This window comes from Echinops telfairi, unplaced genomic scaffold (assembly GCF_000313985.2).
Source record: "Echinops telfairi isolate 266 unplaced genomic scaffold, ASM31398v2 ScPeMD7_7469;HRSCAF=8507_1, whole genome shotgun sequence".
NCBI classification, from domain to species: Eukaryota; Metazoa; Chordata; class Mammalia; order Afrosoricida; family Tenrecidae; genus Echinops; species Echinops telfairi.
Window position 1 is genome coordinate 69,208,282 of NW_022111373.1, and position 19,388 is coordinate 69,227,669.

The 19,388-nt window shown below is 38.1% G+C and overlaps 1 protein-coding gene across 1 annotated transcript in view; it reads left to right on the forward strand.

Moving 5' to 3' along the window:
• Window positions 1-19,388, forward strand: part of SSBP2 (single stranded DNA binding protein 2) — a 321,263-nt gene that overhangs the window by 107,605 nt on the left and 194,270 nt on the right. Inside the window, exon 3 of the mRNA XM_045285203.1 lies at window positions 14,269-14,330. Within this exon, the coding sequence (XP_045141138.1) occupies window positions 14,269-14,330 (62 nt within the window). The remainder of the gene's footprint in view (window positions 1-14,268; window positions 14,331-19,388) is intronic.

Genomic DNA, 19,388 nt, shown 5'->3' on the forward strand with positions numbered 1-19,388 from the left:
TTTTAAACAATATCATTAAACATCACATGTAAGTAAAATTTACCAAAGATAATTCAAAAACGATTTCAGCATCACATTGATAGGGAGCTACCAGAAACTCAGTGTGGGGTCAGACGAGAGCTTGGAATGAAGGATATCATTGTTTATATTAGATTGATCTTGACTGAAAGCAAAGAATACCAAAAAGTTGTTTACCTGTAGTTTATTGACTGTGCAAAGTCATTATATGGCATGGATCCAAACAGACTATGGATAATATTGCAAAGAATGAGAATCTTAGAACATTTAACGTAATTACCGTATGTACTTGTGTATAAGCTGAATTTTTAGCACATCTTTTATGCAGTTTTTGTGGTAAAATTAGGTGCCTCTGCTGATATTCGGGTCAGCTTATTCTCGAGTATATTCAATAATTGTGCTTGCTGTACACAGATAAAGAGGCCATCCTTCAAATGAAACAGGAGTACTGTATGGCTTAAAATAAAAAAACCTCTCTGTCTGGGTTATATCCTTTCACCATACTTATTTTCTTATGCTGAATAAATCTGAGACACTGGACTATATGAAGAAGAATGTGGCATTTGGATTGGAAGAAGGCTTACTAACAACCTTCCATGTGCATGTAATTCAACGTATCTTGATGAAAGCCAAGAGGATTTGAAGTACTTGAAAATCAAAGACTACAGTCTGTAGTATGGATTACAACTCAATATAAAGAAAATAAAAATCTTCACATCTTGATAAAAAAGAAAATACTGGAGTTGTCAAAGATTTCATTTTACATGGATCCACAATTAATGCTTATGGAAAAAAGCAATCAAGGAATCTAATGATGTATTGCATTGGGCAATAAAGTGCAAAAATATTACTGTGTGGATTAAGGTGTGCCTAATCTAAGCCAGGTATTTTCAATGGACTCATATACATGTGAAAGCTGGACAATGAATAAAGAAGACTGAAGAGGAATTGATGTATTTAAATGACAGTATTAATGAAGAGTAGACTACCTTAGAACTAACAAATCTATCTTGGGAAAAGTGTACCCAGGATGCTCTGTAAAATCCAAGATGGTGATTCTTAGTCTTACATACTTTGGATATATTATCAGGAAGGATCAGCCATGAAGAAGGATATGATGTTTGGTAAAATGGATGGTCACTGAAAAAGAGGAAGATCCTCAATGTAGTGGCTGCAAACAATGGGCTCAATACAACAACAATTGGGTGGATGACAGGGGACCAGGACGTTTCATTATGAGTCAGAACCAATTCAACAATGCCTAACAACAACAAGAAATTAAAGTTTGTCATAAGAAATTAAATACCATTGTGGTTCTTGTGGTTCTAATTTGTACCCCACCTTATATTCCTAATGGATGGCAATGATTGAAAGAGTGCCTCCAGTGATCTCTCTGGTTGAGCCCTTGTCGTATTAAGACATAAGTAACCATTGATTACGGTCTCCGGCCTGAGATACAGCTTTCTTATTGTTTATCTGATCCCCATATACAGACAGAAGCAAATCAGCAAAGAAACCAACAAAGCCCCCTGCTTCTGATTTTTAATGTAATTAATTAGTACATGTAGTTCACATACACGTATATATGCAAATAAGGAACTTAAGAGATTTCATTAACTACTTTTCCCATGAAGCAATATATGTAACATAATGAAAACGTGGTTTCAGATGTTTATTCAATTCAAAACAGTTTGGTTGATCTGCATTTCAACAATCATTGATCAGAAGACTTAGGCCTGTGACCTTTTTAAGTCACAGTAAGTTCATGATATTACAGAGAAAGTGACTGAGAGCAAAAAAAGGATACTCTTCATATTTGTCGCCTTAGCCACTGCCATTGAAATTTAAGGCACCTTGGTGGTTCAAGAGTACAATTCTCCCTTTCATGCTGGTAATCCTGGATTGATTCCCAGCCCAGTGCAACTCTTACACAGCCATGACCCTTGCCCATCCCCACCCTCACCCCCAACTTGTCAGTAGTGGACTTTGTGTTGGTAGTTCTGTGGGTTTGGTGTTGGGTTGCTAACCACAACATCAGCAGTTGAAACCCACCCTTTGGTCCACAGAAGAAAGATGAACCTGTCTTCTGTCTTCTTCTGAGTGACTTCTCAGACACCTTATGAGTCCGAATTGACTCAGTGGCAATGCTTTCTTGTGTTTTGTTTTTGCTTGATTTCGTTATGATGCTGAGTAGGTTTTAGCAGAGTTTCTAGGCTAAGTTGGATTAGGAAGGAACGTGGTGATCTACTTCTGAAAATTAGCCAATGAAACCTCCATGGATCCTAATGGTCCTGTTAGAAACCCAGCATGGGGAGATCATGGTAGTCACTGCGGAACCAGCCATCGCTTTGTTCCGTTGTACATGGCGGTCACCTTGAGTTGGGGGCTGAAGAAATGGCAGCTAGCAACAAAATACTGAGTATGGAGGTATTGACATTTTACACTGAACATTTATTAGTACAGTTGAGATAGTACTGAAATTTGATGAAAGGATTAACTGATCTCTTTCTTACTATTTTGAATGGGCTCGAGTTGCTGAATCCCCAGGGATTCTTGTGATTATATTTTCTTGCTATCATTAGAGTGATTATTTATATCACTTAGAGCGATTATTAAATTTTATCAAAAATGTTAACTTATTTAAAGAAAATCAGATGTTTGGTTTAAGCAGGTGATACATCTTGAATAGACAACTAGACACTGTATTCACGACCTGAGCTCTATGGAATAATGGATATCTAAAATATTCAGGGCTATTTAGTAAAAAGGAATTTGAGTAGAGAATCACACATTTTGACAAGTATTTGCAATGGTTTTATTTTCTATGGCTTCATTTGGAATAGAAATCTAAGGATAGCTTTGAATTATCAGCATGGCTCAGTGTCATAAGAAGAGCCACCTAACCTGAAAACAAACGATTGTCACAAACAAAGCACAGTGTTGCTGGACTTTCAAGATGCGTGTATGTGATTCCCAGCATTATTCTTCGCTTTCTAGGTTGCCCAACTCTGAGTGCTAACTAAAACTGTACTCTGGTTACTTAGACTACCATTATGAGTAAATGGTTAAATTATTTGAAGCATATGCCTATTGCACTGTAAAAGTATGAGTTAGACCTAATTGGACTTAAACATAGATAGTCTCATAAAACATTGTCTAGCAAAAGAAGCAAAACAAAGTTTGCCATTTACATTGAACTCTCCAACATCAAGCAATAATATATAATAATAAATGTAAACAACAGTAAATTGGGAAAGAATATGCATTCCAGAGTGGTTGTTTCTGGAAGTGGGACTGTTAAGAAAGGTTTTGATTTGATCTTTATTAATTACAGGATTTTTAAAACAAGAAATGTGTATGTATATAACTTGTAAGTTATTGAAAAGATGGAATAAAAGAGAAAATATCTTGAATGATCTGAATTTAAACATGGAACCCTGAAGTCAGATTTGTAAAAGGCGATGGCTGAGTATACATTAGATTTTTTTTGAGGATTTTCAATTTGTCAAATTACAAACCTTGCTATGCCCTCCCTCACATTTGAAGTTGCAATAACACCTACCTGCTTGTGTTTGCTTGTGTGGACCATAGGCTTCTGTCATCAGGGTTTTTACTAAGTGCAGCCCCTCTCCGTACAATCTCCTCCTTCTATTCTCTGGGCTAGCGGTAGATGTAAGTTTTTCTAGGAAGCTTCACCTCAGAGCTTCACCTCTCTCTGTCAAGAGCACACTTTTCAGAGGCCTGGCATGAAGACCAAACCAGGAAGCAAGGCCAAGAAACTTAGACTTTTATCTTTTGGACCAACGGATGTCTTTGAGAACTTTTAAAAATAGCATTGTAAGTTTGGCGGCTGCCATGTGCTTGCTTTCAACCCTATTTAGATTTCCTTTCTCAGTTTTACATGGGAAATTCAATGCTGGTGATTGTCCACTGATTTCTTAACTAGTTTGAGTACTAGAGGTCCACTTTATAGATGTCCTTTCTGGTCTATCTACAGATTTTGACCTTTTTCAGAACTTAACAAAAGCAGGGAGACATGTATTTGGTTGACTGTTGTGATTAAAAGGAAGTGGTTGAAATGGCACCAGATATTCAAGCATCCAATGTCCCTATCCTGGTTTAAGACTCAGAAGAATACTTCATCTAGTTTTGACGTTTTCCGTAGGATGTGTGGGTAGGGATGGCTGAGATGTTAATGAGCCTTTTGAGTCATAATCCAAATGTTATACAAACAGCAAGTTTCAGTGCATCCACAGGCATTTTGAAGAAAAACCTGGCAATCTGCTTCTAAAAGGTAACACCCACTGAAAACCTTGTGGTGTGCAGTACTTCTGGCTCACACAAGGTCACCATGAGTCTGAAGCACCTCAACCAGCAACTGTTTTTTTCTGGTGTTTTGCTTGAGCCGTCATTTTCACTTGTATAGGCTTCTGCTTCTGGGCGGATATTTAGAAACGTCAGGTTTGAACTCTAGACATGATCTGAACAAGTAAAGGGTGTCTTTTGATAACCATGTCTCTCAGTTTGATTTTGTCTTTCAAAAAATGCCCTTTGACCTAGGCCAAAAGAAATGGGACTGCTCTTGAGATCAGTCAAAAGGATGGAGGGCACAGTTACTGTGAGCTCGGGGTTGTTTTTTTTTTAATTCTTCAAATTCTAGCTAGAAGAGATAGCACTGGATTAACAGTAGAAAAAACCCACATTTTTTTAAAGCAGGTTGTGCCTAGCTAGTTCAGTGTTATCTCTGATTCATGCTTTTAAACCACTACCTGATTCTTAAATATCATTTATATGACTTTTCATTTTCTTCTCTCCCAAGGGAAGACAAAAGAATATTCTCCAGAAGTGATTTCATTTCAGAACACTTCCTCTGCTTTTCATCATCATTCAACATAAAATAATAGTGACTAGAATGTTAGCACATCATCTTTACTATCCAGGATTTATTCTGGTTATTTTGGATTCCTTAGAAGCAATCTATTTTTCTGGCTTTAGTGTTTCAGTACACAAAGATACTTTTGGCTCCTTCCAGAAGTTGTGTGTGGTATTCATGCCTTTGTGTGGGGTCAGCATCTGTAAAATCTGAATGAAGAATCGGACTATTACAGAGTCCAGATTTCCCCCTCTTAAAATGTTTATGTTGTTTGTACATTGTTTGTCGTAAATGCCAATGTCTGACGGATTGCTTTTCAGATACTGTGCTCTCTGTGTATCGTTCACATATTTGGAGAGAGAACCTAATAATAAGTTGTTGGACTTTGTTTTGGGGGCAATGTAGTACATGGGGGAAGAGCTATTGCTCTGAGCCAGCCTATTTGAATTAGGCTCTACATCTTATTCATTTGTTCAGTTTTCTTAATTATAAAAGGAAGATTATGATAATTATTTTGAGTTATGCTGAGGTTTAAATGAGCTAGTGTATAGAAAGAGCTAAGCTAGGGCCTGACATAAGTGCTTAAAAGTGTTAGCTATTACTGTACTTTCTACTCTTTACTAACTTTCTTCCGTCTTGTGTTAGTTTTTTTAAAGTGCAAGAATAAATATATATCCTATGTAATAAAGACACTGGTGGTTTAACAATTAAGTACTTGGAAGCAAAAGGTTGGTGCTTTGAACCCACTCAGCAACTGAGTGGGAGAAAGACCTGAAGAACTGTAAAGATCACAGCCTAGAAACTGCAGTTCTCCTCTCTCACAGAGTTACCAAGCCTGACGTCTTAGTGGACATGGGATATCTGTATTATACACGAGGGGCTACCCCCCAAAACCTGAATTGTGCTGAGTGGAGCTTGTAGTATGCATTTTTGATGCTAGGTGAGGATCCAGCAACTCTCTCTGAGTTAGTGCGCCCAGTGACATTGCCTGGGAAGGTACTCTCTGGTCACAGCGAATTTTTTTGTAAAAGCAGTTTTGCTTGAACCTCGTGTTTTGTGATGCCCGATTAAAGAGAACAGTGTGTGGCTGTGAGATTTGTTTCCTGTTCAGGGAAAAGTGCCGCAGAAACTGTTGTGATGTTGAGCACAGCTTACAAGGACACTGCTATGGGAAGAACACAAGTGTATGAATGGTTTTCTTGTTCCAAAAAAGGTGAAATGTTGATTGGTGACAAATCTCATTCTGGACAACTGTCACCTTCCCAAATGGACAAAAATGTCGACTTGCAGTGCATTTGGTGTTCATTCCACCAGGTTAATCAAGCTTTCTATTTAGAGGTTCTGAAAAGATAGTGTGACAATGTGCAACCAAAAAGGCCTGATTTGTGACAGACCGGGAACTGGGCTTGCCACAATGGCAATGCATCTGCTCACACAGCCATCTCAGTGCACCAGTTTTTGGTAAAAAACAGCACACCTCTCTTCTCATCTGACCTCGCTCTTTGTGACTTCTTTTTGTTTCTGCCAATGAGAAGGACATGAAAGCACAGCGATTTGAGGACATAGAAGAGGGAAGTGCTGTCAGTCATCCAAACAGATGAGTTTGAAAAATGTGTCCATGAATGGACAAATCGTAGATTTGACAAGTGTATTAAGAGTAATGGAGAATACTTTGAAGGTGTTTTGTAAAAAATTTTAAATACATAAATTTTGGAGGGGAGAATTCAGTTTTCCCTTAATGTGTGGCGGCTTCGAAAGGTTCATGGGAAAATGTAATTAAGAGATAATAGATTTTTTTCCAATTAGCTTTTTGAAGCACCCTCATAGAACTTATGAGGAAGCCAGTTAGCAAGAGAAGCTGGGAAATGTAATTTTCAGAATTCCAGCTGCAAGTATGGAATGGAATATTGAAGTGCAGAGCTGAGAGATGACAGGTAGATAACCAGTATACCTTGCCAGAAGCAAACAAAGGTAAAATGCTAAACAAATGGTGCGTGTGTGTTCATATATATGGGTATGTTTATAATTTTTCTTTGTTTATACAAATGTTAGTTTATTTTATACATTGTTTTGCACTACAATTTTAATTTTATTTAATTGGAAACTTGTTTCATTGGTGCTTAAAATTTCAGTTTTCTTTTTTTTATGATTATAGTGTATTTTTATATAATATATGTGCCATTATGTAGTTACTAGCCCCTAATGATGTGTACTTCTGTAGTTTTTTCCCAGTCTTTTGCCATTACAAACAATGTTTATAATTTTGCACATGTGACTACATATTTTGAATATAAATTCTTACATAGGAATTGCTTTATCATATAGTATGTACATTTGTAATTTATTTTATCATTTACATACTATATCATGATTCATCCTTAACAGTATATCATTTTTTATGATTAATGTTAAGCTCTACATATATACATTTATGTAAAGATATTATTATGCTCTATTAGAACTTGAAGTTCTCTGATTTAAAGAGGAATAATTTCCATCAACCCAGAGGTGATTGTTGTGAGATGGAAGTCAGACATACCTGCACTCTTAACTTTTTCACTATACCTGACCACAGTTACCTCTCTTCATTTTTCTTCTAGGCTTGATAATTTATTACAATGCCACATAGAACTCACAGACTATACTTATAGTGACTTATAAAGGAAGTAACGGGCTACCTCTCAGGATCGGGAAACATGTAGGAATAATCTGGAAGGCTCCTTTGAAATAGACATCAAATCCGCCCCCTCTTTGGTGAAGACAGCTTTCTCAGCTTCTCTTGGAGGTGGCTGCATGCAGACACTTCTCCGCTGTGCCGCTTCCTCTCAGCTGGATAGTCCTCCCCTCGGCCCTGCATACTTCCTCTCTGGAGTGCAGGCCTCTCTGCCTTTGACCTTCCTGCTCTCTGTCTCTTCACTGCTGACTGACCCAGCTCATAACCAGTGTTGCAGCTTTGTTCAGCGCTTGATCAGTGCATTCCAAGCAGCCAGTTTCTGCAGTCACTTCTGGCTCTACTGAAGGGCCCCTTCTCGGCCTGTCACTGTCTTCAGTGTTACAGTCCTTTGACCATGTTAAAGCCCTTTTAGACAGTTCTTCACTCCTACCTTTCTGCTGATGTTTTGGTCTTTTTGTCTTTCAGAAACCTTTGGGATTGGCTGCATATATAAATAATTTCCTTGTCAATTTTAAGCATGGTCTTGCAAGCAGAACCAATCCAAAGAGAAGAAACAGCTGTAAATATTTAATAATCAGAACTTAAAATGTACAAAGTTTGAAGTTGGGAAAAGTGGAAGTGGTCAAAAATGAAATGGAATGCATAAAGATTGATATCCTAGGCATTACTGAGCTGAAATGGATTGGAATTGGCTATTTTGAATTAGAATACAATACGGTTTACTACTCTGGGAACGCTACAATTTAGAGGAATGGATTTGCATTCATTGCCAAAGAAGACTTTTCAAGATCTATCATGAAGTACAATGATGTCTGTGATAGGAATATATATATCTACCTTCTAGGAAATCCAAGCAATACAAATATTGTTCACATTTATACACCAACCCAAAAAGCTGATGATGAAATTGAAGAATTCTACCAGTGTCTTCTATGGGGCAGTTCTTCCTTGTCCTGCAGTCAGTTTCTACTTGATCGCAATGGATATTAGTAGACTTACAAGGTTGCTTCTACAATGCTGTAGTAAATGTAATGTAGTTTTCTGTAAGTCAGGAGTTCTATTTACTTTTTCTTCAGCACCCAAAACTCTCAAACCTCACTCCCATTGCGTTGATTCTGACCCATAGCCACCCTGCCGGATACAGTAGAACAGCCCCTGTGGATTTCTGAGGCTGTACATTGTTTTGGGAATAAAAAGCCTCAACTTTCTCCCAGGGAGTGGCTGGTGGTTTTGAACTGCTTATCTTTTAGTTAGCAGCCCACACTGTAACCCACTGTCTCATGCTTTTCTGTTAACTATATGTAGAGCATTGATTGGTTTGAGGCAAACACTACTATTTACTATATATATTCTATGTATATTTTGTATTTTCTATTCATATATAGGTATAGTATACATATAGAATATAAACATATTTTAGAGAAGGTACTTAATGAAAGAACTGTAACTGTAGTTCATTCGGTAACTATAAATGGTAGTGTTGTGATAACTTTGATCTATCTAATGGACCAACATCTAGCTGCTTCTGCAACAGACTTGCAATGTAAAGTGAGAAAGGCACTCTCTGGTAAAGAATATTATGAAGGTAGAAGCAATAATGTGTTTTAAGCACTTTTGAGTTTCTCTGAGGAGTAGTAAGATACATACGTTTTCAAAGACAGACCTTCAGTTTTTGTCTCATAAAGGCTCACTTCAAATATGAGCCATAGCGGGAGTTTACTTTCAGAAAAGTAGCTTCTTTTCTGAAGTAGTTGAAGATTCCTTGTGGATGTTGGGTGAGTGCAGAAGATGCACCACTTAACTCATGTGGACGAATTGGAGTCATATTAGACTGAGTTTAATCCCAGTCCTAGCACATATTGAGACTGTACTTTAACTTCTCCTAAGTCATTAGTTTTGCTTGGTTTTTTTTAAACTTGAAAATAGTACTAGTTGCTTTATTTCACAGTCATATTGGCAGGGTCAAAATGAGCTGAGTTGAAATATAGATCATGACTTTGTAACTCTTGCTTTTTATTATGATGAGTTTGAGTCGAGTAATTAGGAATATTAGGGTGCCTAGGGTGTTTTTAGGAGATCCTTACTCCCTTTCCAGGAACCACCGACCTGTGAGGCCCTTATGCCCTAGAAGACACCGACCAGTGAAACAATGGTCATGAAGAAGATGCAGAGATGAATGGGCCCACACTTTAGTTATAACTTTAGCAGGACATCAGAGTTTCGTTTTCCATAGAACTCAATGTTTTTCATGAGCCACAGGAGAGGTGGTCATTTTGTTGGTCAGCTGAAATTATCACAAAAAAATGGTAGGGACATGTCAACTCTGTGTTTTTATTTAGGAGAATTCGAGTTGGTTTATAGCATTCACTGCCACTGAGGAAATTCTGACTAATAGCAACCCCAGACGACAGGGTAGAACTGCCCTTGGGGAGGTGGGGAGTTCTGAGACAGTAACTACCAGAGTAGAAAGTTTAGTGATTTCTCCTGGCAAGGCACTGGTAGTTTTGAATTGCTGACCTTGCGGTTTGCAGAGCAACATGTAACCCACTGTGCCAAATTCTATAATCCCTAACAATTCTCCTTTTAGCTCTGTTTTTAAAAGTCTATCACATATATAATTTTCTAATTAAAAATTTCCCTTTTTTTTGTAAAAAAGAAATTAAATGTCTACTTCGATGTTCCAATTGGCTTACATTTTACTTATATAAGATGTCTAAAAAATATAACCCATTTTAGGAATTTTGATAGCACTTAAGTTGTTGTTGTTGCTTTTCATGTGTTTCTGAATCTTGACCTTTAAGCATTGTTTTTTGTTTTTTTTAAGTTAAGAACACCCCCTAAGTTCTCGTTTTAAACTTAAGGAAAAAAATCCTTTTGATAGTAAAATCCAAATTTATTCTATAGTAGATAGAATTCCTTGACTTTTTCTGGAATTTGTAATTATAGTTGCTAAAGACCTGTGACATATTTTGCTGATTGGAATATTGCTAAAAATGTTTAAATCACTTAATTCAAAAAACTGTGACAGACACATAAGTTATTTGTTTTTGAGATTTCCTTTCTCACTGAGACCTTTCTTGGATCATCTTTAAACTTTTAGCTCCTTTTTCACTTTTTCCTTGATTTTTCTGTCTTTCACTGCTTTACTCTTTTCCATAGTATTAATCACCTTTAACTATAAACACAGTGAATTTCTTGGTTTATTTAGACTCTATCTTCCTTACCAAAGTGCACATTTCCTCAAGCAGGGATTTTGATATTTTGTGATTACTGCTGTCTGGTGCTTAGAACATGCATAGAGTGTATTTAGATTTTGAATTTGTGAAGAGTATTTACTGAGAAGCTTTAAGTTATGAGAGCAATTGACCTTGTTAAAATGTTTGTTATGGTGAGCTCCAATTAATCTAAAATGTAAAAAGTAGAATATTAAAATCACTATATTTCTATCTCTTTTTTTTTAACTCCTAAAAAAGTTATTGCATGGACAGTGAATTATTTAATACGGTTCTTCTAGCCTACTCTCTAACTCCCACCAAATGACCTTTCCCTGCATTGGTGTAAGATACTAATAGGATTCACTCATGAGTAATTACAAACAGATTTTCCTGGAGTGCCATCTTGCTTTGTATAAACCGAGCCCTCTGAGAAGCAGGAGGAGGGATCTCATGACTAGCAAGAGCCTGGAGTAGAGCCACCTCCTCAAGACCTGAGATTCCTGTGCAGTGAACCTCCTGGGTCCAGAAGACAGCGACTACATCAGAGGAGCAGCCGCAGAACCAGAAATGAGAGCATGAAACAGAGTGGACTTCCCAACCCACGGAGCAAGTAAAGCTGAGTGCTTTTGTGCAGGAGGCCGGCCAGCTTGTGGACCAGCGTGCTGTGGGCACTAATTGGGGAAGTTGGGCTTGCTGACCACGGAAGTGGAGCTAAGTTCCTTTGTACTGAGGTTTTTTGAGTGGGGTGTCTCTGGGCACTTAACTCAAGGACCTATGTTTGCTGACCCACTGGGCTTGAGCTGACTGCCTTTGGGTTGAGGCTAACAGTGGAGTGCTATGTCGCTTTTGGCATTTATTAGCAGATCTGAAAGAATTTTGTACCATGTCCTGATAAACAACTCAGCCCTGAGCATTTTTTCTGGCATTACAACTTAACTTCCTTAATAAACCCTTTTATCATGTATTTTGTCTGTGCGTTCTTTGTAGCCATTACAATAGATATTAGAAACTAGGGAGGTAAAATGGAAGACATTCATTAACACAGCTATGTGTGTACATACATAGTTGGTTAGGGAGAAAGACCGAATTTTATATTCTGGTAAAGGGTTACGGTTTTGGAGACATCATGTCTTATACTGTCATTATGAGTTGGCATCAACTTGATGGGAGGGAGGGATTTTTTGGTTATTATTTTTCTCCCTCACCCTCTCAAATCAGTAATTTATTTTTAAAATCCTTATTTTTTAAAGATCCTTAAATTACAATTTGGAACCTGTACAGATTAAGTCCAATGCCTTGCAAATTTCTGGATTAGTACTGGTTAACTGATACTCCTATTGATGCTAACAATGGTGAGTTCCTAAAATACCTTCTGTTTCACCAAAACAAGAAAGAAACAACATCCTCAAAAGTTACTTCTTATTAGGATGATGTCTTTATTTGGTTATCTGAATTATAGTGTATACATTATAGTTATCAGATAAACAAAACACTGATTTCCAGATGATTGAAAGCTTAATTCTTGTTTATTGATTAATTTGTACTTTTCTCTCATTTATAGCATTCTTAGTTCCAACTCTGTTTTCTTTTTATTCTAGTCATATATATAGTGTGAATGAACCTGTTTTTGGTACATTTCTCAGCCCTCTTCATTTATACATTTTTATACTATTTTACAATTCCCCAAATGGCAGGATACATTAACAAACATAAGGTTTATTATTTTCCTTTAAAAAAAAACTGGTCTCTGATATCTGATGATTATTTAATAGAATTGGAGTAAAGTATACATACTGAATTTATATTTCCATTAGCACTTTGTCAGCTATCAGGATTTTTTGAAATACAAGAATGTTAAGCACTTAAACGTATTTTATTATAAAAGTGTGTTAACTTGTGCATCGCCTAAATATAACCACCAGCAGTTTCCTACTGTTCTGATTGTTAAGTTACTACTTGACTCATTCCTTATCACTAGAATTTTGTGAATGCTAATGGCAGTGCTGGTAGAGTAGGTTTTCAGAGAGATGCTCTTCTAGGTAAGGGGAAATAATAGCGGCTAATAGTTATTAGATACTACATGTCAGCTACTTTTTTTTAAGCTTGTCATGTATTAATCAGCTTATCACAGCCCTGTGAGATTGGTAATTATATTATTCTTATTTTATCCATGAGGAAACTGAGGCCCAAAAGACTTAAGTAACATTTCTAAACTCACACAGCTAGTAAGTAATGAAGCCACAGTTCTAGTCCAGGCTTCATTCTCCTTAAAAGACTTGCATTTTTAATATCCTTATCTTATGAAGAGGTAAAGGTAGTGTATCGTTCAGAATCTAGAGGTGATCATTGAAAGCACATTAGACATTTCTCTGGAGAGAATGTAATGTACCTACTCTGCTAAACAGGTTAAAAAAAATGACAAGGGACCACTGTGTCACAGAAAGTTATACTTGCCTCATGCAGTCAGTAGGGCTGGGAACTAAAAGGAAGAGGTGTGATTATCCTAATATTAGAGGAGGTACCTACTTGGTTTTAGACCACTAAGCAGAGAATGCTGCCGATTTGGTGCTGGTTATGATCTGGATTTTAAACACCCAAGAAGGAGTGATGGCCAAATGTGCTTGTACTTCTAAGCAGGGCAAGACAAGAGGTTCTGGTGGTGTGAGAGAAAAGCCGGACTGGAACCAGATAGTATTGTGGAGGGGAATTGCTGCTGCTGGGGCAACCCAGACAAGAACAGCAACCTAAAGGAAGGACAGGGTTCCTTCTCCTTTTTTGCTACTTCCAATCTCACTCTAGGGCAGTGGTTCTCAATCTTCCTAATGCCGCGACCCTTCAATGCAGTTCCTCATGTTGTGGTGACCCCTCAACCAAAAAATTATTTTCGTTGCAACTTCATAACTGTAATTTTGCTACTGTGATGAATTTTAATGTAAATATCTGATATGCAGTATGTATTTTCATTGTTACAAATTGAACATAATTAAACATAATTAAAGCATAGTGGTTAACCACAAAACAATATGTAATTATAGATTGTGAAATATTTATGTGTTTTCCGATGGTCTTAGGTAACCCCTGTGAAAGGGTCATTTGACCCCCAAGGGGGTCACAACCCACAGGTTGAGAACCACTGCTCTAGAGCCTCTCTCAGATTATGGAACCCACAGGAAGCCAGCTGACGAAGGACCCAATGTAGTGTTCAGAGCATCAGTATCTCAGAGAAGGATTGATTTGGAGCCAAGACACAGTAGCTTAATTACTGGCACAGTGGGAAGCAAATTCAGGATAATAATGGTAGGGCTTTTCTCTCATAGACTAATCTTGTCTTTAAATTACTGTGGAAAATCAATGTAAAGAATGAGATGATAATTATGACAAAGTTATATACTACCTGAATATTTTTACATTGGAAAACACTGCTTTGTAATATGTGTAGGGAAAAATGTTATTAGGACACTATTTAATATCTCTTTTATTCATTTTAGATAAGATGGGAAAAAAACATCACATTGGGGGAACCACCAGGATTCTTACATTCTTGGTGGTGGTAAGTATCTTATTTTACTCCATTTTCACTAAATTGATGATGCATTCCAGTAGACCAGCATCATATTTGCTTATGATGTTATGCTTTCTTTTCATTCTTCATTATTTTCTAAAATTATTTTCTGAAAACGATTACTTAAAAGAAGCAACAAAAAGCCCTCAAGCCAGCATTTCTGTTAACTTTTTAAGATACTACTACTGAGTCAAGCTGGAATAGATAAGGACCAGCGTGCAGAATTTCCAACTGTTAATACATATGATTGCTATCTTATTGTGCAGTGGAGACATAAGGACGATGCTTTTCTTGACTGCTCACTGAGGTAGCTGTCTGCTTTCTGCAAAGTGAGCTAGCAAGTAGTTAAAATTTCAGACCACAGTTAACAATAATTAAATATTTTAGCTTGCTATATTCCCATTCCTTCCTTGCACCTTACTTCTCTTGGAAGGATGGGGAGTGGAGAAGCAACTCAGGTGAATAATTGACTGCATCTTCTATAATAGGCCAATCCTGTTCAAAAGTAACAACTTTCACCAAGGGAAAAACTCCCTAGAACAGGAATGGGAAAAGGTTGCAACGGAACAGAGACTGAAATAAGCTTATCTTCGTTCTCTTGAGATCGAAAAGCTTATTCATGAAAAACAGTTGTCTGCTCCAGGGCTCTGCAGATATTTTAACTAATTAAATGGATGATATTGATTTGTGTATTGCATTGATGTGTGGATTTCATATTTGTGCCATGTGGTGGTAGTGGTTTCTTTTTTTAACTTTTATTTACTCCTGAGGCTTTGAGCATATTTTCCCTTGCTAATCAAGTAATTTTTTTGTGTCTGTGTCTGTTAAATACTTACTAAGGTACTTACATTCTATGTACAATGCTAGATACTAGGGACTGGCCCTGAATAACACACACACACACACACACACACACACACACACACATTCATATATTCCAAATGATTGCAGTTTATTGAGGAACGTAAGTAATATTCAGCAGTGAAAAAGAAATACAGGCAGTCCTCCTGATTGGGATCATCCAACCTGGACAACTCCTGTTTGCCCTTTAGAGTTATATAAATTTGCCTCACTTTGAAACAATTGAACCAACCTTAATGCCAAACAAATTCTTCATAATGATCACCTCCACCTGCTGAATATGTAACTTTTAAATCATTGAAAGGGATTTGAGTCTTTTTTTTTTTTGGCCCCCAAACTTAAAGATAAATAAGAACCATATGCATTTGTCTCAATTTACCTACATATTCTTAAAGGCACAGGAAAGGATCTCACTCATAACTTGTGGACTGCCTTTACAAGCTTCATGAGTGAAGTGAGGGGGCTTCCAAAAATTTAAGGAAAAAATTCTGTTTCCCTTTAATTCCCCCTTTCCATGAAAAATTTGAAGCCTCCTGTATGTAGGGTACTATTGCCTGGCCTAAGAGTGAGAGCCAGCTCACGGGAGGAGCTGATTTCTAAGCCAAGGCCTTAACTGTGAATAAGATTTGGCTAGAGAGGGATGGGAAGGCCTAGGACACTTTCCCAAAGTGGGTGATTCCGTCCCCTGGAGGGGGCTGGAATGATCGGTAGGGGGGCTGCAAAAGTAGATACTTATACTTTATCCTGGATTCAGGGCTATAGAACCAATGTGTTTAATTGCTAGGGAGCACTGAGTGATTTTTCTTCTTTCAGAAAAGGAGGTATTAGGCCAAATAAGTTTGGGAACCTATTGTTTTAGAGGCGACGCTTCCAGACAAAGTAGACCATGTGCAAAGATCTAGATGTGGAAGTCAGGAAGAGTAGAGCCCATAGGAAGAGAATGTTTATATGTTAGGAATGGGATGGAAGATGATAAACTGTTCAGGCCTAAGACTGGTTTGACAAACTGGGAGTTTGGCTTTAATCATAAGGCAGTGAAGATTTTAAGCAGAAGAGTAATGTTAATTTACATTTTAGTAATATCACTCTTACTGCATATGGAGAGTGGGAATACATCCCAAAGTGGAGAGACAAGTAAGGAATGAGCAGTGGTCAGGAAAAGAAGTGGGTGGATTTCGGATGTGAGACTTAGGATTTTATAATTCCATGATGGTTGGAATTAGCTGAAGAGTTCAGTTTTTTTGGCATCCTGAGACAGAAAAACATTAAATTCTAGTGGAGATGTTGAGCATGCAAGTGGATATGTGGGTCTGCTATAAAAGAGGGGGCTGTGGTGAATGGAATTACACATGAATGAGGAGAGTAGTTGGCTGAGGATGCAAGCCCCGCTTCACTGAGGTCTGAGGAGGTAGAGGAGATGAGGAAGGAATAACCAAAGAGATAGGAGAAGGGCAAGGAAAGTATAGCAGCGCAGAAAACAAAGAAAAGGGATTGATTTGAGAAGGAGGGAGAAAGATCAGTCGTGTAAAATAAAGCGGCGTAGTAAAGTAATAGGAGCCCTGGTGGTGCAGAGGTTACATGTTGGGCTGCAAACTGCAAGATCAGCAGTTTGAAACCACTGGCTGCTCTGAGAGAGAAGGACAAGGTTTTCTACTTATGTAAAGAGTTAGGGTCTCAGGACCCCACTGGGGCTGTTCTACCCTGTTCTGTGGGGTTGCTGTGAATCAGCATCGACTTAAAGGCAGTGAGATCAAATCAGATGCCCTTTATGGATTATGCAGCAATGCTTGGTGAGACCCAGTGGTGGGCTAGGAAACCATTAGGTTAGGAAGCAACTCAGAGGTTAAATTGTTGCCATGGAGTTGTTGCAACTTGTTGCAATCCCAGGTGTTTACTGTGGAGTAAAACTGCTGACAGGGGTTTCCGTGGCTGTAATCTTTTCGAAAGAGTGCCAAGCTTTTCTTCCAAGGTATCCTGGGTGGATTCAGGCCTCCAGCCTGTTGGTTAGTAGCCAAGTGCTTAAACGATTGCATCCCTGAGGGACTCTACCAGGAGGCCAGGAAGTGGGAAATGGACATTTAGTTAATTATATCAGGAAGGTCAGCTGAGAAAGGAATTAAATGAGAGATATATATTGATATATGAAGGGATGCTTCCTGAATCAGTGTCATGGATTTTGGGGAATTTTTTCATTTTCAATGAAAGAAATGTTAGCAAATTTAGTGCTTCTGAGGAGAGGTTGAAGATATGGTAAAGGGATAATTAGTGATGGAAAACCCCTGCAGAGACCAGGATGAAGGATTCTGGAGCACCATTTCTCCCTTGTGCTGAGAGAAGATATAAGGATATTTTTCGATTTACTGGCAAAAAATCATGTTCTGGTTTTGATGCTTTTGTCTGCAAAATAGGATGTCTTCTGCTGATGGTAGTGTGAATTTTTAGTAGTCCATAAAGTAAGGTGACCAGATTTTAACATTGGTAAAGCGGGACGCCATTGATAAAACTCATATCCTGGCGAAATAGCCACATGGCAGCCGAAAACTATATACCCTAGCTTGTCGTGCATTCTTTCCAAAAATCGGGACTTTTTAAAAACGCCGCGCGACGTGAGAAAAATTGTTAAAAATCGGGACTGTCCCGCCAAAAGCGGGAAGTCTGGTCACCTTACCATAAAGTGAGTTTGAACTAGTTCTTCAGCAAGTCAGGGAGAGAACTGACAATGGAATACAAAGAGATTGCAAGGCAATATTGAAGGCCTACTTACTGTCAAGGCACTGTGAAATCATCACACTCAGGGATGTGACATGTCCCCAAACTGTAATCGGTCATCCAGGCCTATGCATGGAAAAGCCTTATTTTTCCTTCAATTAGAAGTTATTTCTTTACACTGCTCTCTAAGTGTCTCATTTAAAAGAAAAACAAAGGCTATCTTCTCATGCCACACACACGGTCTTCTTGGTACATGATTTAGTGCCATCATCTTGTCTAACTTTGCTCCTGAAAGCAGGCCTTCCTAGAAGTCTCGTGATGAATGGAACCACACTTGGTCAATTGTGGTTATTCTTGTGGGTTTCCCTTAGTTGTCGCACATACATGGCAGGAACAGGTGCAGTCTTTTGGTTCAGAGTTCCTGTATTTGGAACAACGGCTCATTGTAGTTGAGCATTGTGCTGAAGTCCTAGGGTTTAAGAATTCGTTTTTAAGAATGCTGACATATACTTATAGTAAATTTAAAATTAAAATAAAATTCTCATTTCAGATGGTATATATTTATGATTGAGATATGGACTATGAATCCTTATCATTAGGAGTCTCCTCATCTCTTGATATTCTTGTATTTTGTATCTTTTCAATTTACATCTAAAAAGTGCTGTATGAGACTATGTTAGGAGCCTGTTTCTGTTGGATGAATGGATGTGCTCCAGGTTAGGGGTTCAGTAATGAATGCCTTTATGTTAATTAGGAAAGTTATGCTGCTGCTAATGCCCTGATGATTACAATACTGTGTTTCCTTCAAAACTTTAGGAACCCTGCTAGCATAGTGGTTACACATTGGGCAGTTAACAAAGAGGCCAGCTGTTCGAAACCACCAGCCACTCTGTAGGAGAAAGATAAGGCTTTCTATTGCCACAGAGAGTTACAATCTCAGGAACCCACAGGGACAGTTTTATCCTGACCTATAGGGTGGCTATGAGTCAGGAATGATGGCAGTGAGTTATTTTTTTGTGTGACCTTACTGATTGCTTATTAGGTCAAATGGAAAGTCTGTTGGATGAACCAGTTAGAATTTTATGACCATTTCACTTTTTTACATAATACTTGAAAATAGAATGACCTTGTTATTGAAGCCTATTCACTAAGTATTTATGAAGTATAAGACTAATCTCCCAACCAGTGGAGAGGTCTGGTAGGCCAGCCCCAATCCTAACTACTAAGTGGACACCTGCCCCTCCCCACAGAAGAATATATCAAAGGACGGCATTGAATCTCCAGCTCCGGAAGAGGGACATATCTAATAGGAGCACACGGGTGCAGATAAAGGGGGATGAGGAGAGAGTGGAGCACATCCTGGCCCCCCAGGCTGTGAAGATGATGTTCCAAATTAGAGCAGCCAGTCCACAGAGAGGACCACATGGCCGGCCCCACTATGAGACATAACACCCCACACTGAACCATAGCCCTACA